Source organism: Podarcis filfolensis (genome assembly GCF_964270895.1).
Source record: "Podarcis filfolensis genome assembly, chromosome: 2".
Lineage (NCBI taxonomy): Eukaryota > Metazoa > Chordata > Lepidosauria > Squamata > Lacertidae > Podarcis > Podarcis filfolensis.
Window position 1 is genome coordinate 112,868,506 of NC_139605.1, and position 21,677 is coordinate 112,890,182.

Genomic DNA, 21,677 nt, shown 5'->3' on the forward strand with positions numbered 1-21,677 from the left:
TTGTACTCTGTCCTGGGTCACAGGAGGTAACAGAACTGTCCATCAGTCTAAAAAGAGGAGTGAATTTTGCAAAAATGGGGAAATGCCTATTGTTCTCAGTGATGGGACTCTTTACTTTTGCAGATAAGAGGAACTTTCAACGCGTTATCCTAAAAAGATTGTTCTTTCCTTCTAAGACTGTTAGGTGCTCTCCAACCCTTCCAGTTATAATAAATAAAGACAGACATACAGTGGTACCTCTGGATACGAACGGGATCCGTTCCGGAGCCCTGTTCGCATCCTGAGTAGAATGTAACACGCAACTGCGCATGCATGGGAAGCCACTTCCGTGCATGCGCGTGACGTCATTTTGAGCGTCTGCACATGCGCGAGCGGCGAAACCCGGAAGTAACGCACTCCGTTCATTCCGGGTCACCACAGAGCGTAACTTGAAAACGCTCAACCTGAAGCATATTTAACCTGAGGTATGATTGTACAGTGGTACCTCTGGTTACGTACTTAATTCGTTCTGGAGGCCTGTTCTTAAACTGAAACTGTTCTTAACCTGAAGCACCACTTTAGCTAATGGGGCCTCCTGCTGCTGCTGCTGTGCCGCCGCTGCACAATTTCTGTTCTCATCCTGAAGCAAAGTTAACCTGAGGTACTATTTCTGGGTCAGCAGAGTCTGTACCCTGAAGCGTATGTAACCCAAGGTAAAGGACCCCTGACCATTAGGTCTAGTCGCGACGGACTCTGGGGTTGCGGCGCTCATCTCGCTTTATTGGCCGAGGGAGCCGGCATACAGCTTCCGGGCCATGTGGTCAGCATGACTAAGCCGCTTCTGGCAAACCAGAGCAGCGCACGGAAACACCGTTTATCTTCCCGCCGGAGCGGTACCTATTTATCTACTTGCACTTTGACGTGCTTTCGAACTGCTAGGTGGGCAGGAGCTGGGACCGAGCAACGGGAGCTCACCCCGTCACGGGGATTCGAACCGCCGACCTTCTGATCGGCAAGTTCTAGGCTCTGTGATTTAACCCACAGTGCCACCCGCGTCCCTGTACAAATGTGCCTTAAATTGTTACTGCCATCTCCTGTTGAGAATGGACAGCTGCATGCAGAAGGAGTTTAATGTGGGCATCCTAAGAATAAGAGACAGTAGAGGCAGGGGTAGCCAATGTGGTACCTTCCCATACTCGCTGATGCTAGTTGGGGCTGATGGGAGTTGGGAGTACAAAACGCATCAAGCGCTTTCCCCCTCCCTGAAGTCTAGCAGAGTTTACTCATGGTCCACTACAGTTGCGGTCCAACGTTTCTGCCAGGCTTCCAAGTCTGTAAATGGAATGTGGCAAGCAGAAATTAAGCTGGTAAGGTTCCTCTCAGCATGCAGGTGCTGTGATGAGGAAATATTCACCTGGAGAATATCTACCAAATGTTAAAGGTATAGGAGCCCTGACAGAAGCGAGTTGGAAAGCCTACTTGCAGTCTACTTGCATTTTTATTTCCATTTTACAGAATGTGAATTAAGCTGAGAAGTAGTAGCATCTCTTTCTTGTTACTATTACAGTGGTACCTCGGGTTAAGTACTTAATTTGTTCCGGAGGTCCGTACTTAACCTGAAACTGTTCTTAACCTGAAGCACCACTTTAGATAATGGGGCCTCCTGCTGCTGCCACGCCACCGGAGCACGATTTCTGTTCTCATCCTGAAGCAAAGTTCTTAACCTGAAGCACTATTTCTGGGTTAGCGGAGTCTGTAACCTGAAGCATATGTAACCTGAAGCGTATGTAACCCGAGGTACCACTGTACTGTGATGAAGGCTGAAGAGCCTGTGTGAAATGAAGGAAATCTCAAGAGACTTTAGAATAAAGCAAAGCTTTTTCAAAAGGACTCCGCCCTCCTTTAGACATCAAAAACTGTCCCATAATTGCAGAAAAGACAACTACCCGACCAGTGTTAATGGTGGAGTGATTTGTGACAGTTAACCATTTTGTCATTATTTGTTCAATTTATATATTGCCCTTTATCAAAAGTTCCCAGGGCAGTGTACAACATCAAAAACACATTACAGAACACCCATGATAAAAACATAATGAAAAGGATACTGGCAGACAGCATAAAATATAACATAGCAGTCCTCTCCCCGACACTTTCACAGGCCATAGGTTATTTAATAGTCATAGGCCTGGAATGTTTTTGCCTGGTGCCTAAAGATATGTAAAGATGGCGGCAGGCAAGCCTCTCTAGGGAGAGCATTCCACAACCGGGGAGCCACCACAAAAAAGGCCCGTTCTCGTGCTGCCACTCTCTGAGATGGGGAACACAGAGAAGGGCCTCGGATGACAAGTTCGCAGCCTTGAGGCTGTCTCACACTGCTTATATAAACTTCTGATCTCTCTTAACAGGAAGGGGAGACCTTATACTGAGAATGAGCATTCTAGTCAAAGTGGAATTTTTACAAAGCGATTGAAGCAAGAACCACTTTAACCCTCGTGTGTGCAATGTCTTACCCTAGCGCCAGGCAAACCAGGCTCTCCAGGACGGCCCGGATCTCCAGTGGCTCCTTTGGGACCCCCAAGGCCAGGAGGTCCACGTTCACCGGGAGCACCCTGCCCAGGAAAAAGTAAGCAAGAAATGCATTAACTCAGAGAAATCAGGAGGGCTAGACCCTATGATGCTTGGGTCAATGGTTTACCATCCAATGGTTATCTCTGGAAATGGCTTTAACTATACACTTGATGAACCATTTTCAAACCAGTTTTAACAGTGAACTTTGCAACTTCTGTGAAAGGGTTGCGGCTGAGGCAACTAACAGAATGCAGACCAAACTAACATTTCCAAAATTCTTTAGCAGGCATGTATGACTGATTTCAAAACTAGTTCAGATGTAATTTAGACACACCTGTCCTTTGTCTGCACTTTCATTATAACGTAAAGGTAAAGGGACCCCTAACCATTAGGTCCAGTCGTGACCGACTCTGGGGTTGCGGCGCTCATCTCGCTTTATTGGCCGAGGGAGCCGGTGTACAGCTTCCGGGTCATGTGGCCAGCATGACTAAGCCACTTCTGGCGAACCAGAGCAGCGCACGGAAACACCGTTTACCTTCCCGCCAGAGCGGTACCTATTTATCAACTTGCACTTTGACATGCTTTCGAACTGCTAGGTTGGCAGGAGCAGGGACCGAGCAACGGAAGCTCACCGCGTCGCGAGGATTCGAACCGCGACATTCTGATCGGCAAGTCCTAGGCTCTGTGGTTTAACCCACAGCGCCACCCGTGTCCCTGCACTTTCATTATAGGGCTGCCCATCTCATGGAAAAACCAACGCTGTAGCTGATCTTGATTCATTCAATTACCTTTGGCTGCTCTGACTATTTGCAGACCATTCAAATTTAACTTCTGTGAGTCATTTACCCCATATGCGCCCACTTGACTGCTTCAACTGGAACTGGTAAAAGTGCCACATAATACCCGCACCACATCTGTAAGAACTTGATTGTTCAGTGTGGTAGCACCATAACTTTGGAACTCCCTGCCTATTGATTTCAGGCAGGTGCCTTCAATGCATTCCTATTGGTGCCCGTTGAAGACATTCTTACTCAGACAAGACTACCCAGATGTTTAGAAGGTTTGTAGGAGCTTTAATTTGTTTTAGTCTATTTCACTGTGGTTTTAAGCTTCTGTATGTTTTAAATTACAGTTGTAAATTTTTTAGCGATCATTTAATCATTTTTGTAAACCGCTTTGAAGTTTTTCTACAATCAATCCCATCAGATGTCAGAGATGAACAATTACACGATTTTCTGAAGACAGTTTTTAATGTAAGATGTTTCACTGGGGCAACCCGGTCAGATGGACAGGGTTTAATAAATTTATTACACTTATTATCATAAGTATATAATTTTTATGAAATAAATAAAATTTAAAAAAATTGAGCTCCAACATTGCTTGGATGAAATAATATTTGAGATTACAAAAACATTTAAAAGAAAGCTTCTAGTAAACACAGAAACTTATGCTCTGAGACCCAACTCAGGGGCTTAAAATTTCTTATCAAGTATCTCCAAATTCCATTTGTTACAGAATAAAGTTGACTTAACCTGTGTCCCGCTCCACCTCCGATGTTTCTGTACTCCCAACTCTCATCAGTCCAAGCAAGCACAGATAACAGTCAGGGATGATGGGAGTTGTAATCCAGAAATACTGGAGGGTCACAGGTGTCCTATGTCTATTCTAGAGCAAAGCGCACAGGGGAAAACACCGCTCCTTCAAAGAAGCAGTCAAAGAACCCTATACAACACAGAGAAAGGAAGCAGGAAAGGGCATCTAAATTCACTCTTAACCCTCCCAAATTTGTCCTTTCATTCAGATGAAAGCACAGCAGGCCCAAATGCTCACCTTGGGACCGGCCAATCCATCCTGACCTGGGAAGCCACGGTTTCCGGGAGCACCCTAAAAACAAGAAAGCAATGATAACATAACCTAGTAAGTCAAGGAGTGCTACAGTTTAGGAAGCTGGGAAGGACACTAGGAAGCACTGCCAATAGCAAGGAGTAAACCAGGAACTGTGGACATTTCCAGTTTAAAAGGCATGGCTCAATTAGCACAAGGAAGCAGCACAAACAAGAACTACTAGGGGTGCTATAGCCACCAAGTGACCCAATATTATACAACCACTAGACAGGTGACACAGTCCTGCAGTATTCGCTAAGCTTTTGCAGTGGCTTGTCCTGTAGCCATATAATATAACCCATTCTAGGTAAAGAGGGTTTGTGCAACAGAATTCCTAATACTCTAAAGTCCACTTCAAATAAGGTCACTTCCTGTTTATTGAGCATTCATCCTGGTCTGCACAAGGTTTGCAGGTAGGTTAGACAACAGAGTACTAGGAACACTTTCCCAGGGCATTTTCCTGTCACTTTCCTTCTTGCACAAAGTCCAGTTTTAAGAGGAAGCAGGCAAGTTGCACAAGAGCACCAAATCAGCTGCAATCGCGCAACTTGAATTTGTTGGTATGCATCTCAACCCCACCCCAAAACCGTCAAAAGTCTGGAAGTGCCCTTTGTGATGTGAAGTGTAAATACAACACACACATTTGCAAACAGGAGTGTTAGAGAGGTTCACTCATCAAACAGCCGTGACTGGCTGCAGCGCAACTGTTGAGGGTATAGGTAAAGGTAACAGGACCCCTGACCGTTAGGCCCAGTCGCGGCCGACTCTGGGGTTGCAGTGCTCATCTCGCTTTACTGGCCGAGGGAGCCGGTATACAGCTTCCGGGTCATGTGGCCAGCATGACTAAGCCGCTTCTGGCAAACCAGAGCTGCGCACGGAAACGCCGTTTACCTTCCCGTCGGAGCGGTACCTATTTATCTACTTGCACTTTGATGTGCTTTCGAACTGCTAGGTTGGCAGGAGCAGGGACCGAGCAACGGGAGCTCACCCTGTCACGGGGATTCGAACCGCCGACCTTCTGATCGGCAAGTCCTAGGCTCTGTGGTTTAACCCACAGCGCCACCAAAAGGTGCACAATGAGATCCACTGTGCAAGCCATTGGGCGTTTCATCAGGCTGGATCCTGGGCTGTGTACTGCAGTGATGGCTATGCTACAGTTCCCAAGGGACCGCTGCACTTTTAGGGTCAGGACTCACCTGCCCCCATGCATCTTAATGAAGAAATTGTTCAAAGTGTACTCATTCCTTGCTTGGCTTTCAAGCTTCATTTGTGCTCCATCTCACCTCCCACTTCCAGAGCCCAGGACAGTCCCTCATCCATCTCTCAGCAGCATCCCACCATTCTGTGCTCAGTTCCTCACGTCTCAGAGTCTGCCCACTCCTACTTGTGATCCCTGCCTCTCTAATGGCTTCCTGGCACACTCTCTAGCTCTTCCTGGTCCTTTGAGCCCACAGGCAGCTCTATACTAAGGTTACCAGATTTTTTCCCCAATGAATCCGGGGACACTTTTCAACTTCCACGGATTTTGTCAGGGGACTGATTTGTAAATCTGGGGACTGTCCCCGGGAAACAGGGACGTCTGGTAACCTTACTCTATACTCCATTACAACGACCACTCACCTTCCCCCTGACCACACCTGCTTAAAGCTGAGCAAGAGATAGCAGCTTGCCCCTGGTATGCCACAGAGATGCCAGTAAAGCAAAGTTCTTCCATCACCTTCTGCATTATGCTGGGCACCCCACAGGGCACACTGTAAGTTCCAAAGTAAGCCTATTGGCAGGGGTTTGAGCCATATAGCTCAATGGCTTCCCCTCACAAAGAAGACAGCCCTCTGCTCTTCATGTAGGAAGGTTCCTTGCCCCCCAAACAATGTCACCTACCCTCTCTCCAGGTGGTCCAATGGGCCCTGCAGCTCCTGGCTCACCACGGCCACCTCTCTTGCCTTCTTCTCCAGCTGGTCCAGGAGCTCCTTGTGGGCCTGAAGGTCCCTGGGGTTAGCGGGGAACAGAACATACAGGCTTAGTCACTCTTTGAGCCCCTTCATCATTTTAGGCCAAGCCCTACCAATGGTCAGCCCACTATACTGTCTTAAAGAGACAATAAGGCATCACCAGGAAGTGACCTCAGAGTCTGATGAGAGAACAATGCAAATAGCCATGGCAACAGAAAGGTAATTTTGGGCAAGTGGCTTACAAGGCAGGAAACAGAGGTCACTATCCGTTTTTCCTTGTTCCAAACTATTTATTGATTTGCTGCATTTATAGTCCACCTTTCTTCCAAGGACCTCAAGGCAGTCTGCTCCATTTTATCCTCGTGACAATCCTGTGAGGTGGGCTATGATGCGAGATCCAAAGTTTCCTGGCTGTGGATTTGAACCCAGGTCTCCTCAGTCCTACCCTGACAACTCTAACCACTACCCCAACACTGCCTCTCTTTCAGAGATTTTTCAGTGCCCAATAAACTGGGGCCATTAATGGCAATTCCATTAAATTTTATCCTGACAAAGTTTCAACCCAAGAAGGGATTCGATTTCAACCTTGAGGTGCTGCGGAGTGAAAAAGGAGTATCAACTGAATTATTTTAGGCCAAGATATACATTAAATTACCTACTTGCAAAGGATTTGCAATCCGGTATCTATTGAGGGATGATATTCCCAAGACGACTGAGATTGTTTCAGAATATTTTGCCAAGATTTTTAAAGTTAAATTTCAAACTAATTTTACTTAATGGTGGCTATTGTGTCTTTTAGACATTTTATGTATTTAATATGTCTGGATTACCAATGGTTTATGGGTGGCTCATTGGTATGTTAATTTATTGTCTACATCATGCCAATAAAGACTGAATAAATATACATGATTCTGCACAGCCATGGGATGTGGAAGCCCTCCTGACTTCCTGTTGGATGAACTGTCTCACATCTATAGAAGCTGATGAGGCAGAGAACCACTTGGTTTGTTTACACTGGCACAGCTTCACTAAACCCAGCAGGCCTTCTGCTGAAGCGCACACACTACTGTAAGGGACTCTTTGAAGGCCTCTGATGCCAACCTGCTGAGCATTATCTCCTCATTTTCAGAATGGAAAATGAAGCAGTGTTCAGCACAAAACGACATCAGTGCCAAGCATTAAAAAGTGGGGACCCAGATGCAACAGGGCAGCCATTGTTTGCCAAGCCCCAGGCTACCCATAGGACATAATTTTCAGCCAAAGGGACTGGCAGGGGAGATGGCCAAGCCTTATTCCTTCCCGGAAAGCAAGCAGGGGAGATGGGCACAGAGATCCTTTATTATACCAGATAGGCTATAAACTAGTGTTTACCAAACCTGGGTCTCCAGCTATTTTCGGACTGCAATTCCCATCATCCCTGACCGCTGCTCTTGCTCCCTAGGGGTGATGGGAGTTGTAGTCCGAAAACAGCTGGAGACCCAGGTTTGGGGAAGCACTGCACAAATGGGGAAGCATTTGCCCATATGAAGCGTCAGACCATTGATCTACCTAGTCAAGTTTACCTCTTTGACTAGCGTCAGTGGCGCTGCAAGGACTCAAGCAAAGTTCTTTCTCAGCCCTGCTACCCAAGACCTTTTTAAACGGCTATGTGGGGACTGAGCCTGGGACCATCTGAATGCAAGACATTTGTTTCACCATTCAGCCAAGCCCTTGCCAAAGGCACAAGCTCCTGGTAGCACCCAATTAAATCAGCATGCTGTTTCAAAGTGACATGATACAATTGTGTGTCGTCGTCATCCCCACCCCCCAGATGACCTCTGCAGCAGTAAAACAATTAACAGTGAACTGGCCCTAATGAATTTACAATCTACATGTAGGTATTCTGTCCCATGTTTCACTCTGCCAGACAGCACATATAAGCATTTCATTTGCACAGAGAATAGCATGGAAAATCCACGAGTAGAACTGAACTGCAATCATTTTCAGATTTTTATATAGGATTTCATAGAACAAGGCACCCATACATGAAAGTACAAAGCCCAGAAGGAGGAAAGGTGGACATTAACCTTCTCCCTTGCCCCATGTAGTCTGGGGACAAAGGAATTCTAATTTCTGAACCGTGCAGCTGGAGGGATTATGACGCAGCAGAATTCCCCCTCCACCAGAAGCCCTGGGTGCACATACCATGATGTGGCTTACTGACAGGCTACCACAGTGTTCATGCCGGTAGTAGCTGGCAGATGGCCCTGAAACTCATATCAGATTGCTCAGTGCATCCACCCTAATGCCCAGAGCAGGGGTAGCTGGAAGGTGTTATTGTTTTTTGGGGGGTGTTATTGGATTATTTTTATTTTTATTTTATATATTATGATCTTTTCTGTGAACTGCCCTGAGACCTCCAGTTATAAGGCAGTATATAAATTCAATAAATAAATAAAATAAATAGCCACACCCACAACTGGTATATGGCCCTTGGAGGGGTGGCTGAGAGTCAATGTGGCCCCCGGATTGAAAAAGGTTAGCCACTCCTAGTGTAGAGGATAAGCAGGGAGCAACTGATACTGTATTTACTCGAATCTAATGCTCCCCTCTTTTGGCCAAACTACATTGCAAAAATTAAGGTGCCCAATAGATTTGATGGCACATTTACATTTGCCAGCAAATACAGTGGTGCCCCGCAAGACGAATGCCTCGCTAAATGAAAAACCCGCAAGACAAAAGGGTTTTCCGATTTTTTAGTGGCTTCGCAAGACGAATTTCCCTATGGGCTTGCTTCGCAAGACGAAAGCCCATAGGGAAATCTCCGGGGACAGCGGGGAAGCGCAGCGCGCCTTCTCCTCTGTTCCCGGACCTGTCCTGAAGGCTTGCGGTGGGAGGAAGGTTTTCCTCCCCACCGCCAACATTCAGAAGGCTGTTCTGAAGGCTGGCGGTGGGGAGAAAAGTCCTTCTCTCCCCGCCAGCCTTCAGAAGAGTTCCGGGGACAGACTGTCCCCGGACCTGGTCTGAAGGCGGTCTCCATAGGAACGCATTAATTGATTTTCAATGCATTCCTATGGGAAACCGTGCTTCGCAAGACGAAAAACTCGCAAGAAGAAAAAACTTGCGGAACGAATTAATTTCGTCTTGTGAGGCACCACTGTACTTTTTTTTTATTTCAAAGTTCTGAAAATTGAGGTGCACATTAGATTTGATGGCGCATTAGACTCGAGTAAATATGGCACATTCAAAGAAGAGACAGCATGTCAGGCATAAAGGCACGTCATCTAATACTTACAGGTTCACCCTTGGGACCTTGTTCACCTTTGAAGCCTGCAATCCCAGGTTCTCCCTATAGAGAAAGAAAAGGAAACATATTAAGAGTAGTTGAGCTCCTATTATCACGTCCAGTGGCGTAGCGTGGGGGGCGCAGGGGGGGCCGGCCGCACCGGGCGCAACATCTGGGGTTAGGGCAAATCCACGGGTTAGGGGGCGCAAATCCATGGGTTAGGGGGCACAAATTACTTGCCTTGCCCCGGGTGCTGACAACCCACGCTACGCCACTGATCACGTCAAGCTACTTGCTGATCTGGTCAGCAGAACTTCCAACTCAGCATCCTCCGTGTTGAAACATCCAAAGGGTGTTTCAACAGTGCATTCCTTTGAATAGAAGGGCAGAGACCCAACACCAGGCTGGATAAGTGGCAGAAGGACTGGGATAATACGGAGTATGGGAAGGGAAACACTGATGAATGAAAATTGGGAGGCGTGGGAAAGAGAAGATTCTAAATAGAAAGAATCACCAGTTTAGCTTTCGAAGTCTCCTAACAGCATGTGCTACAGCTGGTGGTTTCTGTTGTTGTACTCTAGCTCACTTCTGTTTCACAACCACGTGTCTAAGTCTTCAAACACGCACCACAAAAATCCAGAATCGACCTCATCCCTTAGCAGGTGTGGATATCCTCACTATCAGACAGACTTTCTGAACTTGGGTAAACAGAGCTGTACACAGAATTCCCAATGTGACCATATCCAATTCAACTTTCGACCCCTTTGCTAATAATCCCTAATTTGTCTTTTTTCACTGGCACATCACACTGTCAATATTTGCAGTGAGCTATTCACCGTGACCTCAAGATACCCTGCCTGGGGAGTCACCGAAAGGTCAGATCCCATCAGCGCAAGAAAATATCTCCTCTTATCTCATGACTACATACATGTGGACACTACCAAAGAACTGCAAGAGACTGATGACGTAGGATTTCCCTTTGTAGAAACCATGATTATTCTTTCTCATGTTTATAATTCTCTTTTTAAATAAAGCTTTCCGCTAATTTTCCAGGACTGGAGTTAGGTTAACGAGCCTCTAATTTCTTGGACTGTGCATGAAAACTGGTGTTCTGATAAATATCTTCCTGTTTTTATGGCAAAGAAGCTGATTTTAGTGACAAGATACATGTTTTTGCTAGAAGCCAAGCAATCGTCACATACGAGAACTCTTTAAGAATACCTGGGCATCTGCCACCCAAGACCCAATGACTTGTTTGGTTTTAGATGTCAAAGCACCTCTTTGTCACCAGTATACAAATACTCAGCATGTTTTCTCAGAAGTTAAGTCCTTCAGAGTTCAGCTGGCAGTCTGCTCCTGTATATGTGTCTAGCACAGAAGCATTTGTCCTTCAGATGTCCCCAACGTGGTTCAGATGTAGGTCTCTTTCTAACATCTTCCAAAGTGAAGAGCAATGCAAAGCATTCATTTAGCTTCTATGCAATCTCCTCACGTTATTTTAGTACAGTTGTACCTTGGTTCTTGAACGCCTTGTGACTTGAACATTTTGGCTCCCGAACGCCGGAAACCCGGAAGTGAGTGTTCTGATTTGCCAAAGTTCTTTGGAACCTGAACATCTGACGCCGCTTCCACAGCTTCTGATTGAGTGCAGCAAGCTCCCGCAGCCAATCGGAAGCCGCGTCTTGGTTTTTGAACGTTTTCGGCATCCGAACGTACTTCTGGAACAGATTCCATTCGAAAACCAAGGTACAACCGTAATTCTTCCATGCTGTTGTCACGCCTTTTTCTCAACACGGACAGTCCATCACTGGGGCTGCTTTGTTCCATCTCAGCTGAGGCTCCCCCACAAACTCCTCCATAATATACTCTCTATCTAGAAGCTGCCTGCTTTTCGTTGCTCAGCACAGAGTGAAAGGTGCCTCTGCTTCTCTGCGTATCACAGAGAACTCTTGAGGTTCAAGGACTCTCCCTTTGTGCTGGGCACAGAGAACTAAGGGGAACTAAGGAAGCAGTTAGCCAGATGCACCAAAATAATTTCTCACCACATCCAACATAGGAAGCTGCCTTATACCAAGTCAGACTGTTGGTCCATCTAGTTCAGTATTGTCTACACTGACTGGTAGTAGTTATCCAGGGTTTAAGGCAGGGAACATTCCCAGCTCTATCTGAACTTCTGCATGCAAAGCAGGTACTCTACAACTGAACCATGTCCTTTAACCCAAGTGTTTCTGAAACCCCATGTGCACTGAAATACTGACCTCTCCACATGGCAAAAAAATCAGGGGACTGGCAGGGTTAGGGCTGATCATCGATAATGACTGGCTACAAAAGCCAGTCAAAATTTGTGGGTTCCTAGCTACTTTCACCTCTTATTATCCGCTTTCCCAAAGCTTACTTAAAATGTGAATATCAGCATTGGGGAGAGGTTGTTAGTTTCTGTTTTGCCACTGAACAGCTGCGTGGAGTCACAGGACTCTGTTTACATTCCAGAGACAGTCCAGGCTATTGGAAGCCTCACGGGAGACTAGAGACGGATGTGACGTTACTGGTTTCCTGTTTCCTTTGTTCAGTTGCTCTCTGCTTTCATAGATAGAGGATGTGTCTTTGCTCTCTGTGTAGTTAGGATAATAAAACTCTTTGCAATGTAGCCCAAACCTCTCGTCTCTTTCCTGTGCTGGAAACTCTGCTGAATGGAACGTGCCTTGGAGCCTTATCAAAGGCTCAGGTCGTTAAACACGTCGGGAGGCGATTTCAAAGGACTCAGGGGAAGAAAATGAGCTTTATCAGCTTGGAGATCCCGGCAGAGGTTATGCCTATGAACTTTGAGCACAGGATCATCCGTCTGGAGAGTCAGACACCTTGAAGTTTTGCATTGGTTTGGGTTTCTTACCGCCTGGCCTTTGGGACCCAAAGGCCCAGTTGCACCTTGGGGCCCAGGTGGTCCACGTGGGCCAGGAAATCCCGGAGCGCCAGCAATGCCAGGAGCACCCTATGGACAGAATCGAGAAAGCAATTAAGGACAGGAGGGGGAAAGTGCAGGGGGTCTGAGAAACAGGAAATTACTCGGCAAACTATTGTACAGGTTCTTGGTCGATACTGTTCATGTGATGGGCAGAGGTTATTGAACATTCACTAGATCTTCTGCAGACAACATGGGTTCTACCTTTCAAATGCATATCCACGCACCCAAGTAATGTAGCACTCACCGCTGATCCTTTGGCACCAGGGATCCCATCAGTTCCAGGGTTGCCCTAAAAACAAAAATAAAGCATTGATCAAACCTCTTTCCAATAAATGGTTGACTTGGTCCCTACCATGTTTCCTTCCCAGAGGGCTACCCAATATATGAATGGACAGATTATTAAAGCATGGGTCTTGGGGCAAATGGTTTTTTTTCCCTTTCAGAAAAGGGGTAAGACTACCGAGAATGGTGAGCCTGGAAAGAAAGCACATCCATATTCTTCATGGGGAAAGTTAGTAGGTCACCAAACATTTAGTAGTCTTCCTGCATTATGTTTAGACAAACATATTGCGCTTCCCTCATCCTGCCCACTATCAGAGCCATTTTCTTCCATCTTTAAAAAAAATATAGAAGGCGTTTTGCATGTATCTACCAACTTTACTATAGACGCTTTTCTAATTCTTGTTGAGGAAAGGGGTTGTTGTTGTTTGTTACCTTGCACAGCCCCAGCAATTTCACAATCACGTGTCAAGATTCTCTGCTTTGTTCCATAATAATAATAATAATAATAATAATAATAATTTATTTGTACCCCGCCCACTCCAGCCAGAGCCAGGCCCAGGGCAGCTAACATCATAAAACACAGTATACAAAGAAGATAAGAACAGAAAAATAGGCAATCAATTAATTAAAATACATCATAAAACTAAAAGATCTACAAAGCAAAATTCTTGATGTGCAAATGCTAGTGCCACGATCCATGCACAAATTTAGCTTTAAAAGGGGGGGAAAGCAAGACCCAGATCCACATCCTTGAGAGAAAGAAGCATACTTGAACGACAAACATACAAGGAGAAATTGACGGCAACCAGGCCCAAAATGGGAGTGGAGCACAATGGCGAGGTTCTGGTCTAGACAGATATCATTTAGAAATCTAGACAGATATGATTTAGAAGCATGAATGAGGACAGTGTCACTGTAGCAGCTGGGTGGGGATTCCCTCCTAGCAAGTAGAATGAGACAGGCCCCCTTATGCAACGTTTTAGCACTACAGGCTAGCAAATTGCCAATCATTAAGTTTACAACTGCAGTTTAACCAGGTGGGTGGGAAAAAGAGAGACACCTGTTTCACATGACCTTACTGATGCACAGCTCACTTATTATTTACCTATCCTAGCAGGTGGAAAACACTGATTACCAGGGGGAAGAACATGTCAAGGTAGAACATGAGACTCAGAGTTTTGGGTTTGAGCCCCACGTTGGGCAAAAGATCCGTGCATTGCAGGGGGTTGGATGAGATTACCCTTGTGGTTCCTTCCAACTCTACAATTATACTATTCTAAGGTTGTAGCAACCAAATCAGCAAAGAGCCCTGTAGCGCCATAAAGAGCCAGCAAATTTAATTATGCTTTCGTGAATTAGAGTCCGCTTCATGAGATGCATGAAGTGCAAACCTGCAACCGAAGTTTCTATTTAATGCATCTGATGAAAGAAACAAGAACTATGATAATTTATGCCATAATAACATCAGTTAGTTGTTAAGGCACCAAAAGACTCTTTTTTGCCAATCACCAGCACACTGTCTTTCAATCCATTGGGTATGGTGTTGAGTTAAGTTTGTGTCCATGCACAAGGGCTCAAATGGCAGATTCCTCAGGGTCATCACCAAATATAGGCAAGGTCAAGATTAATAACCATGCCAAATACCCAGCAGAATATGGCCCAGACAAAATGTGACTTTGGCTGTTAAAGGTAAAGGGACCCCTGACCATTTGGTCCAGTCGTGACCGACTCTGGGGTTGCGGCACTCTTCTCGCTTTATCGGCCGAGGGAGCCGGCGTGCAGCTTCTGGGTCATGTGGCCAGCATGACTAAGCCGCTTTTGGCAAACCAGAGCAGCGCACGGAAATGCCGTTTACCTTCCCGCCGGAGCAGTACCTATTTATCTACTTGCACTTTGAGGTGCTTTCGAACTGCTAGGTTGGCAGGAGCAAGGACCGAGCAACGGGAGCTCACCCCGTCGTGGGGATTTGAACTGCCGACCTTCTGATCGGCAACTCCTAGGCCGTGGTTTAACCCACAGTGCCACCCGCGTCCCACTTTGGCTGTTACAACCTACTAATTGTCTAGAATTTCCCAGTTGTAAAAAAGGGGCATCTTGCTTCCTGCGCTGCCTTTCCTTAATATATTATTACCATCCATAATATGTTGATTGCCCCATTATCAAAAGGCATGTAAAAAGTGGCCAGCTGTAGTTAACTATGTGCATGTGTAAGTAGATGGGCTTTTTGTACCCACATTTTAACAGGTGGGCATGGAACGTGTGTTAGTGAACCTTCACATATGGTTGAGCATATGGCTTCCCAGGTCCTTTATTTTTGCGTCCGATTTTGGCTGGTGGCCCACATAGGGGCTGAACTAGAAAGAATCCTTTGGGACTCTTTCAACTCTATCATTCTATGAAATATAAGCAACTAGTACTCATGCAGAGAAAGGCTGTGCAAATCCTGACTTGGCGCTGCCATCTGCTGGTGGTTCCTGTATTTACACCTAGTTCACTTCCCATTGCTGGCTAAAACACAAGCAGCTGGGAAATCAGGGAATATTTTTGCATATATCTACTGGGGGGAAAAGAGTAAATAACCACAGAATAATCAAGTTGAACCCTATACCTGATTAGAAATGATTTGTCAGTTAAGGATGATTTCTCCCTCAAGGATAATTTTGCCCTCACACCACAGCTAGAAGTACTTGCTAAACGTAAGGTAAAGGACCTCTGGACAGTTAAGTCCAGTCAAAAATGACTATGGAGTTGCAGCGCTCATCTCGCTTTCGGGCCGGCATTTGTCCACAGACAGCTTTCCGGGTCATGTGGCCAGCATGGCTAAACCGCTTCTGGCGTAACGGGACACCATGACAGAAGCCAGAGCGCACGGAAACGCCGTTTACCTTCCCGCCACAGCGGTGCCTATTCATCTACTTGCACTGGTGTGCTTTCGAACTGCTAGGTTGGCAGCAGCTGGGACAGAGCAGCGGAGCTCATCCCATCGCGGGGATTCAAACCGCCAACCTTCTGATCGGCAAGCCCTAGGCTCTGTGGTTTAGACCACAGCGCCACCCGCATCCCGGTAGAAGTACTTGGACAACACTTTTATTCAGGTGAGGTAAGGCTATCCAGCGGGTGCCTTTCTCCACTTGCTAAGTGGAATGTGTCAACCAAGCCAGTGACAAAGAAAAATCCAATCACGGCACTGAAGAGGACTGGATTAGATGCCTCTTAGGGTCCCTTTCAACGCTACAATTCTATGATCATAGAGCTGGATTACCATTATTCTATATACTCCACAGAACAGTTCCCCAAGCAAATGGCTAGGCACATTTTTCCAGGTCAAATTAGTTCATACACTGTTGAAACAATGTGGTTTTGTCATTTAAAGGCAACAATTATTTTTGAGTGCACCAATGCCAACAGGTGTTTTTTTGTGGCTCTCAATGCTCCTCTAAAAGATTTCCATATTTCAACTCTTCTCTCTCTCTCTAAATTACTGACTGCTCCCATAGTCTCCCACTGTGACACTGTAATGCAGCACGAATAACTGGATCTGGCCAGCCCAGCTGTCGATCACCTGATGACATCAGGTGACCCATTTGCACAACATGTGGTGTGCATGGCACTTTGAAGTGACAACCAGCTGACAGTCTGGCCTTCAAAGCACCACCAACGTGCTGTTCGTTGACAGCACAGACAATCAGCTGAAAGGTTTCGTGTGCTACCTCCCCTTTGCCATTTATAAAAATAATAACAGTAATACTTCTTTAAAAATAATACAATTTTAAACTGGGCATTCCCTCTGCTCCCCTGCTGTGGTTCTGTGATGTGAAAATGTTGTTATGGCATGCCCCCAGGGCACCCAAATTTGTTTCTGAAAACAAAATTACAGTCATACCTCATGTTACGTTTGCTTCAGGTTGCGCGTTTTCAGGTTGCGTCTTGCGGCGACCCAGAAGTAACGGAATGGGTTACTTCTGGGTATCGCTGCTCGCACAGACGTGCAAAATGACGTCACACGCATGCGCAGAAGCGGCGAATCACGACCCACACGTGCAGACACACAGACACGGGTTTCATTCTTTTCAGGTTGTGAATGGGCCTCTGGAATGGATCCCGTTCGCAACCAGAGGTACCACTGTAATGCTTTTGGGTATAGCCATGTTTTACACTTTGGCCATGCCCAGTTTGACCCACAACTTCTGAAGGGCTGACCATGGGTCAATATGGCCCTCAGCTTGAGAAAGGTTAGCCATCTTTGACTTAGGGGGCCTCAGAAGGAAAAGATGTGGAAATCTTTTAATGATGCCCTAATAAAGCTAAACCATCTCCATGCCCCCCTGGAAATTCTGGTTCTCGCCGGAAGAAACAGGTACTTACAGGAGCTCCCGCTGGTCCAGGAGAGCCGGGGGTTCCGGATTCACCACGAGAGCCTTGGGCGCCCTCAGGGCCACGAGCGCCAGTGGGGCCAGCTTCACCCTGCACAAATATGAGAAGGAACATTAAGAGGTCAAAGGGAAACATGACAAAGCATCCACTAGGATGCCACAAGAAGTAGACCCGGATGCTTCATAACTTATGGTGACCGTCAAATGCTGGGCTATTGTCCAAGAAGCCTGCCTAACGCTCTCAGTCTTTGAGCTATGTGTCCATGGGGCCTGACACTTTCTTTTCCATCTTTCTGCATTTCTAGATTTTACACCATTAGGACTCCATATTAATGGAGAGTGGTGCATGCTCTAGTTATCTCTCGCTTGGACTACTGCAATGCATTCTATGTGGGGCTACCTTTGAAGGTGACCCGGAAACTACAACTAATTCAGAATGCGGCAGCTAGACTGGTGACTGGGAGCGGCTGCCGAGACCATATAACACCGGTCTTGAAAGACCTACACTGGCTCTCAGTACGTTTCCGAGCACAATTCGAAGTGTTGGAGCTGACTTTTAAAGCCTTAAACGGCCTCGGTCCAGTATACCTGAAGGAGTGTCTCCACCTTCATCATTCTGCCCGGACACTGAGGTCCAGCTCCAAGGGCCTTCTGGCGGTTCCCTCGCTACGAGAAGCCAACTTACAGGGAACCAGGCAGAGGGCCTTCTCGGTAGTGGCACCCGCCCTGTGGAACGCCCCCCCACCAGATGCCAAAGAGAAAAATAACTACCAAACTTTTAGAATACATCTGAAGGCAGACCTGTTTAGGGAAGCTATTAATGTTTAATAGGTTATTGTATTTTAGTGTTCTGTTGGAAGCCGCCCAGAGCGGCTGGGGAAACCCAGCCAGATGGGCGGGGTATAAATAATAAATTATTATTATTATCATCATCATCATTATTATTATTATTATTATTAGGAGCCGGTTTTAAGTGGCCACCACTACATGCTATCTCTTGCTATTGTTACAAGAATGAAGAGTTCACTGAAATGTACAGAAGATGGACAGCTCCTTCCTTTACTTTTCACTCTATTTATTTTTATTTTGTTCAGTATTGATTCCTGCCTTAGGTGCTCTCAGAAGCACCCTCTGTGAAAACAGCTATTCCTTATGGAACACTTGTGCCTTGCTCTTTCTCTTGCTTTGCGCATCTTACTAATGCGCGACCCTCCTCTTCAGAAGGCTCCCCACATCATCTTTTTATAATGAGGACGCTGATTATGATTGAAGGCCCGCTGTCAGATATCCCACAAATGGCCTCATTCCCCCTCTCCCCTACTGCCTCTTCACTGTCTGGTTACCATAGAAACCAGTCCTCTTGGAGATTAGCAACCCAAACCCATACTCACCAGTGGCAATGGGAATTCCCAAAGGAATCTCTCTCCCATCTCCCTTTTGTCCGCCTTACCCTAAAAGGCCCCACCATTAAGGAAACCCGATATGCTGTCTGGAGATTTTGAAGCGCATACCACTCATGCCACAAACAGAGGAGAAAGACAGCAGCCCCGCCCCCCCCGCTTGACTTGACCCTTTGGACAAAACCTGAGCTCCTTTCACGACCATGGCAAAATGCAATCGGAATTTGACTGCCACGATATCTCTTGCCCAGGTGGCATTTTAACCAAGAAGGGCTTCAAACATCATCAAAACAAGCACTGCTAGGTGCTAGGCCAAGGGTAGGCAAACTAAGGCCCGGGGGCCAGATGCGGCCCAATCGCCTTCTAAATCTGGCCCGTGGACGGTCCGGGAATCAGCGTGTTTTTACATGAGTAGAATGTGTGCTTTTATTTAAAATGCATCTCTGGGTTATTTGTGGGGCCTGCCTGGTGTTTTTACATGAGTAGAATGTGTCCTTTTATTTAAAATGCATCTCTGGGTTATTTGTGGGGCATAGGAATTCGTTCACTTCCCCCCAAAAATATAGTCCGGCCCACCACATGGTCTGAGGAACGGTGGACCGGCCCACAGCTGAAAAAGGTTGCTGAACCCTGTGCTAGGTGCACTCATTACTTAAATCAGGCGGTGTGGCTTCTTGTAACATTTGAAGGGGAGCGTGCACAGGCAAAAAAAACCCACAGAAAGAAGAATAAGAACAAATCATACAATAAACACCGCCAGCTGAATGTGGGAGTGACGAGGCATTCAGTTGCCAATGTTTCTTTGATAACATACAAGACCAGATATATTGCTTGTAGGCCCTCAAATCAAAGTCAACCGTGGGCAAGAGAGGCCGGGGGTGGGGACTTCTCAACATGTTTTTCAGACCACATGTGACTTATTATGGAAGCTTACTAGTTCCACATATTGACTAAGGTAAAGGTAAAGGGACCCCTGACCGTTAAGTCCAGTCGCGGACGACTCTAGGGTTGTGGCGCTCATCTCGCTTTACTGGCCGAGGGAGCCAACATTTGTCCGCAGACAGTTTTTCCGGGTCATGTGGCCAGCATGACTAAGCTGCTTCTGGCGGACGAGAGCAGCACACGGAAACACCGTTTACCTTCCCGCTGGAGCAGTACCTATTTATCTACTTGCACTTTGGCGTGCTTTCGAAGTGCTAGGTTGGCAGGAGCTGGGAGCTCACCCTGTCACGGGGATTCGAACCGCCGACCTTCTGATCGGCAAGCCCTAGGCTCAGTGGTTTAGACCACTGCGCCACCCGTGTCCCTGATACATATTGACTACTCTGTAGTAAATACAGTCCCGTGTAAGGAAAGCAGAGGAACAACAGAAATCCCTTTGCAAGAAGAAGTGACTTTTGGACCTACGCTCTCTTAACACATCAGTTTAGGTTGCAAACCTACACATATACACCTGAGTTTGTCCCACTGAACTCAGTGTAGATATGCATATGGTTGCATATGGTTGTGCTTTTCATCATTAATATTCCTGAGCCTTTAAGCTGTGCTGAGAATCTTGCTCCCCTCCAACCCAAAGCTCTTCTTGCTCCTAAAGTACTCTGAAATGGCGCCCCTGCTCCTAGTTTAAAGCAATATACAAGCATTTTGCCTCCAGGGAATTAACAAACTTTACACTAGCCCCCATCTCAAATGGTTTCACTAATAGCAGAATGGTATTTCTGACAGCCTTGGAAATTACACAGCCCTCTGGGCATGATGCACATATACTCTGTGTGTTTTCCTTGCAATGGGCTTGCTTTGGGGTCACTGGGTTTTCCCTGCTTTCACAGCACTAAATAATGGTTCACAAAAAAGTAGGTAAATCTCCAGGGAATGATGGATTAGAAGCCCAAACTGCTTCAGTGTAATTCAGTTTTCTGTCGAGGTGGAAGCAATACATTCAAAGAACAATTCACACATGCCATTTTTCAAAGGGATCTACAGGCAGTTAATTTGTCAAGATTTAACAAGACGAGCGCAAACAGGAGTGTTGTTTTAGGATTACACTTTCTGCAACATTACTCCTACAACTTGTGCTTCTCTCTACACACTCAGCTTCCATTTTCCTTCACAGTTGCCTATATGTTGATTTCTATCCAGGCCTTTCCCAGACCTTCTGAAACTCCTTTTCCTAGTCTCCTTTCCTCTCACACAGATGTTCACAGACATGTATCCACAGGCTGCTTTTTCTTGGGGGCTGTCAATCTTTCCACCTTCTCCTTACTTTGCAGGCAGGCAGACCTGACGAAAGGCTTCAGGCCTCTTTCCAAAGTGATAAAAGGAGCAAAATACTCAGTGGGCTCTGGGAGGAGAGCCTTTCACAGTTGCTTAGAAAAAGCAGTGTGTGTGTGTGTGTGTGTGTGTGTGTCTTAACAAGATAGCGGCTGCAAACACACTCATTCGGCCTTGAAGTGCTACTTACCTTTGCACCTGGTGCACCTGGGAAACCTGGAGCTCCAGCGGGGCCGACAGGTCCCTGAAAAAAAGAGAAAAGGGTTTCAATAAGTTTGAGAAAAGGAGGACAGAGTTATTTTAATTATGTAGCCTCCATAGCTTTCATGACAGCCATACAAGTTATGTAATGGCCCCTTATGCCTGAAAGTCTTTTGCAGAACATATACATGCCAGCTGTCTTTTGCCTCCCCACTTTTTTTTTTGTAAAGTCTATGTCTTTTTTTACAAAAAAGAAAAAAAAAGACACAGAATTTAGGGGAGAACAGGAATTCTTTTTTAAAAAATAAAAATTTTAGAACTATTTAGTATTTCAGTAATAACATATCCAATTCGTAAGTTTCTATTTTAGCAGGAAAAAACCTAAAAATAAATGCATGTTCAGAAATCTTTTAAAAAGCAATTTATAATCTTTTAAAAAGCAATTTATAATCTTTCAAAAAGCAATTTACTTACGGGTGGACCAGCTGGACCAGGGAGACCATCGTTACCACGAGCACCCTGTGCGGACAAAGAGATCAT

General features: G+C 46.0%; 1 protein-coding gene across 9 annotated transcripts in view; it reads right to left on the reverse strand.

The window, feature by feature from the left end:
* The window catches only part of COL2A1 (collagen type II alpha 1 chain), a 100,197-nt gene that overhangs the window by 37,336 nt on the left and 41,184 nt on the right, over positions 1-21,677 (reverse strand). For all 9 annotated transcript variants that reach the window (XM_083599170.1, XM_083599174.1, XM_083599172.1 and 6 more), the window contains 9 exons: positions 21,612-21,656; positions 21,127-21,180; positions 17,258-17,356; positions 12,855-12,899; positions 12,539-12,637; positions 9,658-9,711; positions 6,313-6,420; positions 4,378-4,431; positions 2,490-2,588 (listed from right to left, as the gene is read on the reverse strand). In XM_083599170.1, coding sequence (XP_083455296.1) covers positions 2,490-2,588; positions 4,378-4,431; positions 6,313-6,420; positions 9,658-9,711; positions 12,539-12,637; positions 12,855-12,899; positions 17,258-17,356; positions 21,127-21,180; positions 21,612-21,656 — 657 coding nt within the window. The remainder of the gene's footprint in view (positions 1-2,489; positions 2,589-4,377; positions 4,432-6,312; positions 6,421-9,657; positions 9,712-12,538; positions 12,638-12,854; positions 12,900-17,257; positions 17,357-21,126; positions 21,181-21,611; positions 21,657-21,677) is intronic.